The sequence below is a fragment of the Carlito syrichta genome, unplaced genomic scaffold (assembly GCF_000164805.1).
Source record: "Carlito syrichta isolate Samal-C Ts95f unplaced genomic scaffold, Tarsius_syrichta-2.0.1 Scaffold307198, whole genome shotgun sequence".
NCBI lineage: Eukaryota > Metazoa > Chordata > Mammalia > Primates > Tarsiidae > Carlito > Carlito syrichta.
Window position 1 is genome coordinate 368,210 of NW_007251294.1, and position 11,366 is coordinate 379,575.

At 45.7% G+C, this 11,366-nt stretch overlaps 1 protein-coding gene across 1 annotated transcript in view; it reads left to right on the forward strand.

Annotated features, from left to right (window-relative positions):
- The window catches only part of EPB41 (erythrocyte membrane protein band 4.1), a 212,634-nt gene extending 202,401 nt beyond the window's left edge, over positions 1–10,233 (forward strand). Inside the window, exons 18-21 of the mRNA XM_021715574.1 lie at positions 2,993–3,094; positions 5,159–5,239; positions 8,684–8,788; positions 9,311–10,233. Coding sequence (XP_021571249.1) covers positions 2,993–3,094; positions 5,159–5,239; positions 8,684–8,782 — 282 coding nt within the window. The 3' untranslated portion in view covers positions 8,783–8,788; positions 9,311–10,233. The remainder of the gene's footprint in view (positions 1–2,992; positions 3,095–5,158; positions 5,240–8,683; positions 8,789–9,310) is intronic.
- The last annotated feature ends 1,133 nt before the right edge of the window (positions 10,234–11,366 follow it).

Sequence of the window (11,366 nt, forward strand, 5' to 3'; positions counted from 1 at the left end):
GAGACCCCAACTCAAAAAAAAAAAAAAAAAAATACAGAATGTTTCCATTACTCCTGAAACTTCCTTCATAGTCTTTTCCATTTGGTTTCTATCCCTCTAGGCAACCACTGCTCTGATTTCTATCACTATTGCTTAGTTTTGCCTGTTTGGGACTTCGTGTAAATAGAAGTATACAGCAGGATTCTTTTGTGTCTGGCTTGTTTCTGAACATATTTTTTGGATCCATCCATATTATGTGAATCAGTAGTTCACTCTTCTTTTATTGCTAAATAATATTCTATTATATGAATATACCACAGTTTGGGGTATCCTTTTATTGTTGAAAGACAATTGGATTAATTCCTATTTGGGAAAAATATTAAAAAGCTGCTTTGAGCATTCACGTACATATGTTTTTGTGGACTTTTCACTTATCTTGGGTAAATACCTAAGCATGGAATTGCTGGGTCACAGGATAAGTGGATATTTATAAGCAACTGCTCAAAGCCACAGTACCATTTTGAGGAAACATTGGTAGGAAGATCAAGGAAAAGAGGCCCCATGTGGGAAGAGTGTAAGTAGGAAACCGTAGCAGTGTCTCGGAGTTCATCTTTCACCTCCATCAGAGACAGAAAGGAGAGAAGAGGCAGTGGGTAGGAAGTGGACAAAGATATGGTTGCAGGTTTATTTTATAGAGGAGGAGCCCTGGAAAGGTTTAACCCTTCACAACAATGCTGCGGTATAGGCAGAACATGCATTACAGTATTGTCTTTTTTGTAAATGGAAAAACGAAAGCTCTGAGAAGTGACTCAAAGGATACTCCGTTAGTTACTATCTGACCTGGGACCCAAACCCCAGTCTTCAGACAAAAGGTGTCTTGCCCCAAGTCCTAGTTCAGACACCTGTTAGTGATAGAACTTTGGATAAATTATTTAACCTTTTTGGATCTCTGTTTTCTTTAACTGTACAGTGAGTAGAATAACAGTACCTACCTCAGATATTAAGTGGCATAATTGAGATAATAGTTGATTTATGTGCTTGGCATGTAGTAGGAGTTCAATAAATATTAATTGAGTCTCAATCTAAGGTAGGTAAGAAAATCTTAGCCGGGCTCAGTGGCTCAGCCTGTAATCCCACACCTTTGGGAGGCTGAGGTGAGTGGATTGCTTGAGCCCACGGGTTCGAGACCTGCCTGGGCAACTTGGTAAGACCTCATCTCTACAATAAATCAAAAAATCAGTCGGGCATGGTAGTGCGCACCTGTAGTTCCAGCTACTTGAAAGGCTGAGGCGGAAGGATCGCCGGAGCCCAGCAGGTCGAGGCTACAGTGGCAGGGAGCGGCCACAGCACTCCAGTATGGGCGACAGAGTGAGACTCCAACTCAAAAAAAAAAAAAAAAAAAAAAAATCTTAATAAACTAGCTACTAATATATCTGGTATGATGGTGGCATGCATATCAGACTTGGGTATCACAAACATGTTCCCTCTCCTTGGTGTTGTCAAGATTCACACCTGAAAGGGAACACAGACAAGGACTCTGCTTCTTCCTAATTTTCTCCTCCTCCTTCTGACCCTCCCTCTATTATCTCATAGTTTAGGATCAATAAAATGTGCTCCTGCTCATAAAAATATTGAAGGCAAATGACTTACATAAAGAGGCAGAGAAAGATAGCAACCTAACACATTTTTTGCTAGAGTTCTTTATGAAAATAATTGCAATTTTCTCAATTGCCCTTTGAGACAGTGTATAATACCAGTACCGGGTGTTTTAGGTCACTGTTATGGGAAAAGCTTGTTGCAATAGACAGACTCCATCATTTTAGTCCAGTTGCTTCCATCTTGGTTGTGAGGTTATCAGCAGCTCCGTCTACTAACACCCCAAGTGGTTCTCGATAACTGTTTGTCAGGCTGATTTTGGCCCCTGCCTACCATCTCTCTTCCTTTTTGCTAATGTCATTTTTCAGCCTGTTCACAATATGTTGTTTAGGTCATGATACAGTGAGCTCTGGAAAAACAAGAAGTAGCCTCAGTCCTTTTTGCCATATAGATTAGTCTTATAGCCTGGCATTTTAAATACTTTCAAATCACTCCTAATAAGAAGGATCCCTTTCAATAATAGTTTTGTTGTCAGAGATGTCATTAAGACATACTACACATATTTCCTCCCACTTTCCCTTAAAGGCACATTTTCTACCTCATTTGCCCCATTTCAGTATTTATTTATTTTTTTGAGTTGGAGTCTCACTCTGTCACCCAGACTGGAGTGCAGTGGCCGCTCCCGGCCACCACAGCCTTGACCTGTGGGCCTCCAGTGATCCTTCTGCCTCAGCCTTCCAAGTAACTGGAACTACAGACTTGCGCAACCATGCCTGGCTAATTTTTGATTTATTGTAGAGATGAGGTCTCGCTAAGTTGCCCAGGTGGGTTTCGAACCTGCTGGCTCAGGCAGTCCACTCACCTCGGCCTCCCAAGGCGTGGGGTTACAAGCTGACCATTTCAGTCTTTAAGGAAATTTGCCTGAGATTCCTTGGCTCCTTAAACCTCAACAAGGACCTTTCCTAGTTCTTTCTGGAAAATTCTTCCCTATGATTCAGAACTTACCCATGCCTTAGCAATCTGACTTTGAGATTTCTTAACAGGGGATACTAATAAAAAAATCTCTGCCCTTTCACAGGGCTGTATAAGCATCAGTAGAAGATAATGTGTGAAGATAATCAGTAGAAGATAACGAAATGCTATCACATGTGTAGTTATTGTGGAACTCGTGGCTACACTCCTGCCTTCTTTTCTGACCCACTCTGACATTGACCCAATGCTAAAGAAACAATACCCATCCAACTTTTTTAGAAGGAGCTTTGTTTCCAGGGGACTTATTTTATTTATTAATAGGTCACCCTAAGAGAATTAGATATTTGCATCAGAATGTACAGCTGAAGAGCAAAGCTGCAGCCTGCAACATTTGCCCACAAGCCTTCCTGAGAGGCCTGATAATGAGCTGTGCTTCTTTCTGCAGACTGACGACAGCAATGGGGACTTGGACCCGGGAGTCTTGCTGACAGCTCAGACCATCACATCTGAGACCACAAGCAGCACCACCACAACTCAGATTACCAAGGTAACAGACCAGCTAGAACTTCTTTATGGAATCCAGTGGCCTACTGAACTTGCCGCCATCTCTCTGCAAGAAGGACCTCAGTCCACAGGCAGAGATTTTCATCTCCATCCTAGTGAGCCAAATCATTCCAAAAATCCCAGATGGAGAGTCCCTGCTGCTTTCCCCAGCAGTAAACCTAGGGAGATACTTTGAACATATCCTTGCCTACTTAGTAGTCTCTTAAAGTCATGCATAGTTGTTCTCTTGATACATCTGTCTGTCTCTCTGGTCAGTGAGACCCCTATCTGGCTATGGAAGTAAGTTTAAAGGGTCAGCCTAAGGGTAGGTATTGTTGGTATAGTTATGCAACCCTGTCTTCCAAGCCAAATATCAGAACTCTGGGTCTGATGAAGACATTTTGCATCATGTCCAAGGTCAAGGCCATAGGAACTATTGTTTGGATGCTGAAATATTGGAATTATTATAATATGGTTTATGGGAAGCAAGAGAGATAAAATATCTAAAATTGGAATGACACCCAGAAAATCAAAGACAGTCCATGTCTTCTGTACCACTAGAGGTTATTGACTAAGCTCTGTCATCAATACACAGATGACTGAAAGCCATTTACTTAATGGTCTAGACCTTGGTTTACCTTATCTATCGGAAAGGGAAACACCACCTTCACATGATTGTTTAAGGATTTTTTTTTTTTTTGAGTTGGAGTCTCACTCTGTTGCCCAGACTGGAGTGCAGTGGCACACTCCTGGCCACCGTGGCCTCGACCTGCTGGGCTCTAGTGATCCTTCCACCTCAGCCCTCCAAGTAGCCGGAACTATAGGCGTGTGCTACCATGCCCAGCTAATTTTCGATTTATTGTAGTGATGAGGTCTCACCAAGTTGCCCAGGTGGGCCTCAAACCCACAGGCTCAGGCAATCCACTCGCCTTGGCCTCCCAAAGTGCTGGGATTACAGGCTGAGCCACCGAGCTCGGCTACTTAAGGATTTTTTTATTTCAATAATATGAAAATGCTTTAAAGTAAAAGAGCTCAGGCCAGGTGCAGTGACTCACACCTGTAATCCCAGCATTTCGGGAAGCCAAGGCAGGAGGATCACTTGAAACCAGGAGTTCAATACCATCCTGGGCAACATAGTGAGAGCCCATTTCTACAAAAAAAATGAAAAAAATAGTCCAATGTGGTCTTGCATGCCTGTAATCCCAGTTACTTGGGAGGCTGAGGTGGGAATATTGTTTGAGTCCAGGAGTTCAAGGTTACAGTGATCTATGACCATGCCACTGTTCTCCAGCCTGAGTGGCAGAGTGATTCTCTTAAAAAAATAATACAAGTAAGATCCAGTGTGGTTGGATTGATCTTATTTGACACTTTGGGAGGCCAAGGCTAGAAGATTACTTGAGCCCAGGAGTTTGAGACCAGCCTGGGCAACATAGCAAGACCTCGTCTCTACGAAAAATGAAAAAAATCAGCCAGGGGTGGTGGCATGTGCCTATAGTTCCAGCTACTCAAGAGGCTGAGGCGAAAAAATTGCCTGAGCCCAGGAGATTGAGGCTGCAGTGAACCGTGATCATGCCACTACACTTCAGCCTGGGCAACAGAGTGAGACCCTGACTCAAAAATAAACACACACACATACATACACATACACACACCCACAAATAATAATAATAATAATAATAATAATAATAAGAGCTCAATTTCAAACTCTGTGGCATGTTTGTTCATAGTCTTCTAATTTTTTCCCCCCAAACAAAATATATAGGAGAAGAGCAAAGAGAAACACCTGTTTTAATTTACTTGCAGAACTTCTGTGGCGTTCAGAAGGAAGAAAGGGGGGAAAGTAAACAGAGACCTGACTTTCTCTTTAGCTTAATAAAGATTTTAGTGCTCCAAGAGAGTCGAGGTGTGTAGCAGGTCCTGTCAAGATTTTGGACAAGCTAGTGAGAAAGCTGTGCAGTACCCAGCAGCAGATTAAGACTTGGAGTGAAGCTTTGAGATGAATCTTTGTTGTTTCTTTTTCTTTCCTGTATATTGCTGGTCTCATACGACCTCCTTTCTTTGGTTCCAGACTGTAAAAGGTGGGATTTCAGAGACACGAATTGAAAAGAGAATTGTGATCACAGGAGATGCTGATATTGACCATGATCAGGTGGGAATGCTAAGGAGACTCTGGGTAGGGAGGGGTCTCTGGGTGGGAAGATTGACAGATATGGGAGTTTGCTTGCAAGGGATACCTCTGCCATCTCCATCTCCAAAAAACCTCTTGGCTACTCTAGTTCTTAATTGGGAAGGACAAGGAGAATCAAAATACAGAGGTCTGTGGGATGCAGGCTTCAGACTGAAGAAGCCAGGAAGTGTAGTGGAAAGAACATGGGCTTTAGACACAAAGACTTGAGTTCAAGTACTGGTTCTTTTTTTTTATTTTTATTTTTTGAGTTGGAGGTCTCACTCTGTCGCCTAGACTGGAGTGCAGTGGCCGCTCCCGGCCACTGCAGCCTTGACCTGCTGGGCTCCGGCGATCCTTCCGCCTCAGCCTTCCAAGTAGCTGGAACTACAGGCGCGCACTACCACGCCCGGCTGATTTTTTTATTTTATTTTATTTTTATTGTAGAGATGAGGTCTCACCAAGTTGCCCAGGCAGGTCTCGAACCCAAGGGCTCAGGCAATCCACTCACCTCAGCCTCCCAAAGGCGCGGGATTACAGGCTGAGCCACCGAGCCCGGCTTCAAGTGCTGGTTCTTAACTACATTCTACTCTTAACTCTGGGCCTCTATTTCCTCCTCTACAAGATGGGGAGTATAGTGTCTTCTCTCTAGGCTGTTATGAGGATCAGAGGAAATACTGAATGTGCAGCAGGTGGAACCTGGTGGGCTCCAAGTAAATGAAGCTGCAAGGGATACCTCTGCCATCTCCATGTCCAAAAAACCTCTTGGCTACTCTAGTTGGGAGGTAGAGTGAGTGTGTCTACACCCGTGCTACATGCCAAAACAAAAGGAAGGCACAACCCTACCCTCAAGGGCCATTATAGCTGAGGAGACGGTGAGGGGAGCATAGTGTGGTGGACAGGATAGGATGCCAGGAGATTTGAAACTCACTTTCTTTTTTTTTTTTTTGAGTTGGAGTCTCACTCTGTCACCCAGGCTGTAGTGCAGTGGCACACTCACGGCCATCCCAGCATCAACCTCCTGGACTCTGGCGGTCCTTCTGCCTCAATCTTCCAAGTAGCCAGAACTACAGATGTGCACTACCACGCCCAGCTAATTTTTTATTTGTTGTAGAGACAAGGTCTCGCCAAGGTACCCGGGCTGGTCTCGAACCCACAGACTGAGGCAATCCACTCACCTTGACCTCACAAACTGCTGGGATTACAGGCTGGGATTACACTGAGTCTGGCCTAAAACTCGCTTTCTATCCTGCATCTGCCCTAACTTGCTGTATGACCTTGGGCAAATCACCTTACCTCTGAATTTTCTTCCTCCTAAAAGAGAGCGGGTTGATCTAGATAATTTCTGGGTCCTTCTGAGTGCTAAAATTTTATGTTTTTATGTTAATTAGGTGCTAATTGTGTGCTACAAGCAATTAGCAAATAATAAGGTCAGGATTAATGTTCCCAATTCTCTGCTGGGTGAGGTTAGAACAGTAAAGCTGCAGAGAAGAGGGGGTGGAAGAGGCTGCATGCAAATGCTTCTGGAATCATTGACAGAATTGCTGGAGCAATAATTCTGTGACATTTATGCTGAGTGCCTTTTTAAAAAGAAAACCTGAGCTGCAGTGCTAGGAGGTCCCTTGGTAAAGGGCTGAGACTTAGAGCTAAGAATATCAGGCTCAGGGTCCCAGAAACAAGGCTGCAAAGCCCACGTGGGAGACTTGCAGCCTGTTTCCCAGCTCAGTGGGTCCTGCTGCATTGCAAGCCTGCACCCACACACGCAGTCTGGTGTGATCTGAGTCCCTGCTATGTGCTCAGTCTGCCCTAGACAGCAAAAGCAATGGGGTGGAAGATATTTAGGGTTTGGAGTGAGACAGACCTAGGTTGAATCCTGACTCTGCGACTCACTGGTCGCATGCCCTGAGAAACTTGCATTACTTCTCTTCTAGTTTTACATCTGTAAAATAAAGATGATCACAGGTTTCTTCCAGAGTTGTCGTAACTAAAGGACAGCACATTTGATGCTTCAGGGCCCCTCAGTTCTCCTAGGTACTGAGAGTATGGGGAGGGGATACACTGAAGTGCACTCTGACTGGAGGGAGGCATTTAAGGAGGACTGCTAAGGAGAAGCAGTGTGGTGCAGGCTTTCACGGAGGCGTGGGTGTAGGCAGAATCCCAAGGGGACCCTGAGCTGGACACCTGAAGTGCAACTGGATAGGTTGGGCACACAGGATCCAGGAGGATAAGCAGGGGCCATAGAGGTGGCATTTCCAAGAATGCCTTTCATGGAGCTAGGAGACCAGTAGAGGAATTTCCTTCTTCCCTTGTCCCTTCTGGAGATGGATTTTTGGTTTTTTTTTTTTTTTGGAGTTGGAGTCTCACTCTTGTTGCCCAGGCTGGAGTGCAGTGGCACACTCATGGCCACTGCAGCCTCGACCTGCTGGACTTAGGTGATCCTTCTGCCTCAGCCTTCCAAAAGGCTGGAACTACAGATGCACACCACCATATCCAGCTAGTTTTTGAGATTTATTGTAGAGACAGGTCTCACCAAGTTACCCAGGCTGGTCTTAAATCCCTGGGCTCAGGCAATCCTCTCGTCTTGGCCTCCCAAAGTGCTGAGCCACTGCACCTGGCCTTGGAGATGGTTCTTAAGATCCAGGGTGAACAGTCAGCTGGTCAGGCCTAGCTGGTGTCCTTTTTGATATGGGCCCTGCAGACTCAGAGACCTGCAGCCCCAGGTGACTGGTATCATTGCTCTCCTTTGACTTTCCTTTTGCTCTCCTGAGTTTTTCTAAAATAATCAGAACTCCTCCAGATGCTCCAGAGGGGCCCCCCTCAGAAACCAAAAAAACAGTGTGATAAAGAGGAAAGTCTGACAGGTGCAAGTTCAACTCCCTGTCTGTGTTACTTATGACTGTGGAACAATAAGCACTTTATTTAAGTGCCAAACTTCTCATCTATAAATTGGAAACAATGATACTACTGTAATGAGTTGTTGTAAAGATTAGGTAAATAATAAGCAATGTGCTTAGGCTCGTGTGTGGCATGTGACAGGCCTTTCTCCTCTTCCTTCTTTCTTCTGCTTTGCCCAGAGATGTCTCTTCCTTTTTCTACTGTGCCTGTTACTTTCCTCTCCTGTCCTGAACTTCCCAGTTACCTCGTGTTGGATACAAAATTTGTTTTGTCCTCTAGATTCAGTTTGGTTCACTTTACTCCTTGAAGACAGCTCCAGCCTTCCCTGTCTCTGTTATCGGTCCAGGAGCCTCCCTATGCAAGACAGGGTAGGCAGGGCCATTGTCAGCTTGGCTTAGCTTAAGCGCTGCCCTGGCACTGCAGACAGATGGATTGAATTTGTCAGGACATCAGAGAAATGATGTTCTATAGCTCTTGCTTCTGTCACCAGCCAAGTTGCTTTTTCCTGATGGGCTTTGTTTCTGTCTTTTGTAGGTCCTCGTGCAAGCCATTAAGGAGGCAAAGGAGCAGCACCCAGACATGTCAGTGACCAAGGTGGTTGTCCATCAGGAGACCGAGATTGCTGAGGAATGATCTCAGGTAGGGGTCTCCCTGTGAGGTTGAGGATGCCCAACATCTCAGCCTGAGAGAGCTCTGGACAGGCACTTCGGACATGCCAGTAGCCCATCCCCCAAGGAGGCATCCAAACTGAGACTTGATGAAGTCGTGGCAGAGGAGAAGCTGATGGATTTCTCTGCTGTTCTGCTGTGCTCTCTGGTGCCACAGGTGTCTCTGAGCCAGATCCTGGGAGAGACAGAGGAGGACAAAGCCAAGAAGAGCAGGACCAGGCTATCTGGAGATAGGCTGGGCATGGGGGGGTGCTGAAGTTCTAAAGCCAGAGTAGAGAGTAGGACACGGAAACTGCTTTCTGGGAGCCAGGGATCCAGATAAATTCATGCCTAAAAGTAGTTTACAGATGACTTGAAGGATCACTGGGCAGGACTGGGCCCTGTAAAACCGCTCAGATCCTGATTGTCATTTATGGCCACAAGAACTTGGCAATAGAACTGGGAAGCTCTCTCCTTTGCTGGATTTTTAAATTTGCTTCTTTCTTTCTTTTAGGAACTATCCTACCCACCCCCCACCTTTCCCCCATCCAAGAGAAACCAGCAAAATGTTAATGAAGCTAGCCTGCAGTAGTCAGACTTCAGACTTGCAAGATTATTCTAAACCACCGGAAAATTAATCTCATTTTCTATCTGGAGTTTATACCAAAAGATTCTTCTATATACCACTGATCCTTTTGAAGATCTTTTTCTATACTGGGAAACCAGAATTGTTCAACTTTTCACTCTATGGACTGGTTTAAAAGAGTTTTGGGTTTTTTTATCGGGTGTTTGTAACCCCCATCAACCAAGCCTCTGCCCATTTATTCCAATCCGATACTGACAGGGTCCCCAGAATCCTCCGGGAAATGCTCCAGAGTCTCTGCCAGTTGCATTGGAGACAATGCTGGCTCAGTAGGACATCTGTGTTCCTCCCTAGCTGGATGTCCTTTGGATGACAGCAGAAACTTCATATACCAGCTTTTTCTCAGAGCCAATGATGTGACTTTGCCAGAATGTCAGGTGGGGCAACTGCTGTGATCCACAGACCCCAGAAGAATGTCCCTGACCCTTTGTTGAGGGTGGTTTTGTTAAGGCAGACACCTCTGCTAAGAATGTAGTATTGTTTTTCCTTCCTCCTTCCTTTCTTTTTGGAGCTTCTTTGGGTCAAAGACATAAGAAGTTGCTTCAGATATATCTGATACTGTGAATGTTTGAACATATTCGTGGCCTTCACCTCTCCAGCTACCCTCTTACCTCATCAGAAGCAGTGGCTCAGCTAAGTGCTCCCCCCAGCTTCCATCTCAGGAGACCAAAACTCACGGAAAAAAATAGGCACTTTTGGCCAAAAATGCTAATGAGACATTTTTAGTGGTGATTTGAAGAAGGAAAATGAATGAAGTTTTCAAAGTAAGGTTTTCCAGTTCTGGGAGTGTGCACTTCACATGGGATGGTGGAACTCACTTCAGTTAGATCCTGCCAAGCAGTATGTCCAGGTGACCACCAGCCTCTTTTTTTCATCCTGGATAAGAAGGAACATGGCTGAGAGGGGGGTTGTGTTCTTTGACGTTTCTTCTTCCAGTGGACACCTGCCTGAGGACCCCCCTTCTGGAGCAAGGGAATTGGCTTCAAGGAGCCAGCCTCCCCACAAGACACCAACGACAAGGGCACAGGCCCCAGCTCCGCTCATTCCCACTCGCCATCTGAGGTTGGTCAGGTTTGATAGGCTTGATTTTTGTGGTGGGTTTGGGACTTAGTTTTTTTCTTTTCTCTTGGTTTTTGAAAATGAGGACTGATGTCCCCAATTCAATAGGGCTTCTCTAATCTTCCAGCTTGCTTCCCACAAACAGACCTGCCAGGGGTTTCCTAGAATGCCTAATTCTAGCTAGAAGTGAACTTCACAAGACAGTCAGTGGGGTCAGGAGGGCTCAGAACAGTGAAGAAGAGAGACAGGTGGAGCCTCTGCCCAACACTGGGAGCCAGCGAGCCAGCAGCATGCATCGTTTCTAACAGCTGAGTTTCCTCTGGACTTGCTCTGCTAGTTAGAGCTGATCTGGGGCATGTGTCTATTTCTTTTGGTACTCATGTGAGACTTTGACTTACAGCCCAGGTAGGATGTGGGACAGGCTTGTCGAAAGAAGGTTGTCCTATCCCAGAAACAAAGGTACAGGCTGTGGGCAGGGGTCTGAAAAAAGGGGGCTTTCTGGGTGGTGCCTGAGCCAGGCCATATTGCCGAGTGGTGGCAAGTTGGAAATCCAGCTCCCATCAAAGAAGCATGTGGTGTGTGCCCACTCCCTGGCAGCCGGCTGTCCTGCGGAAGCTACGAGGGCTCACAAGGTAGAACCCTGCAGAATGAAGGTGGGGAGACGGAGGGCACCAAGCAGCATCCACTTTAAAATTCAGCATGAATACCCCATGCTGGGCAGCATGGCGGCTTTCACAGCACATGACCTTGATTCCGGGCCTAAGGTCTTCCCTCAGCTCTGCTGCCTGCTCACCTGTTTCTTTATCTGTCAGTTGGCCCAAAAGAACTCTAATGGCCTTCAGGCGTTGAGAAGCCATGATGTGGACAA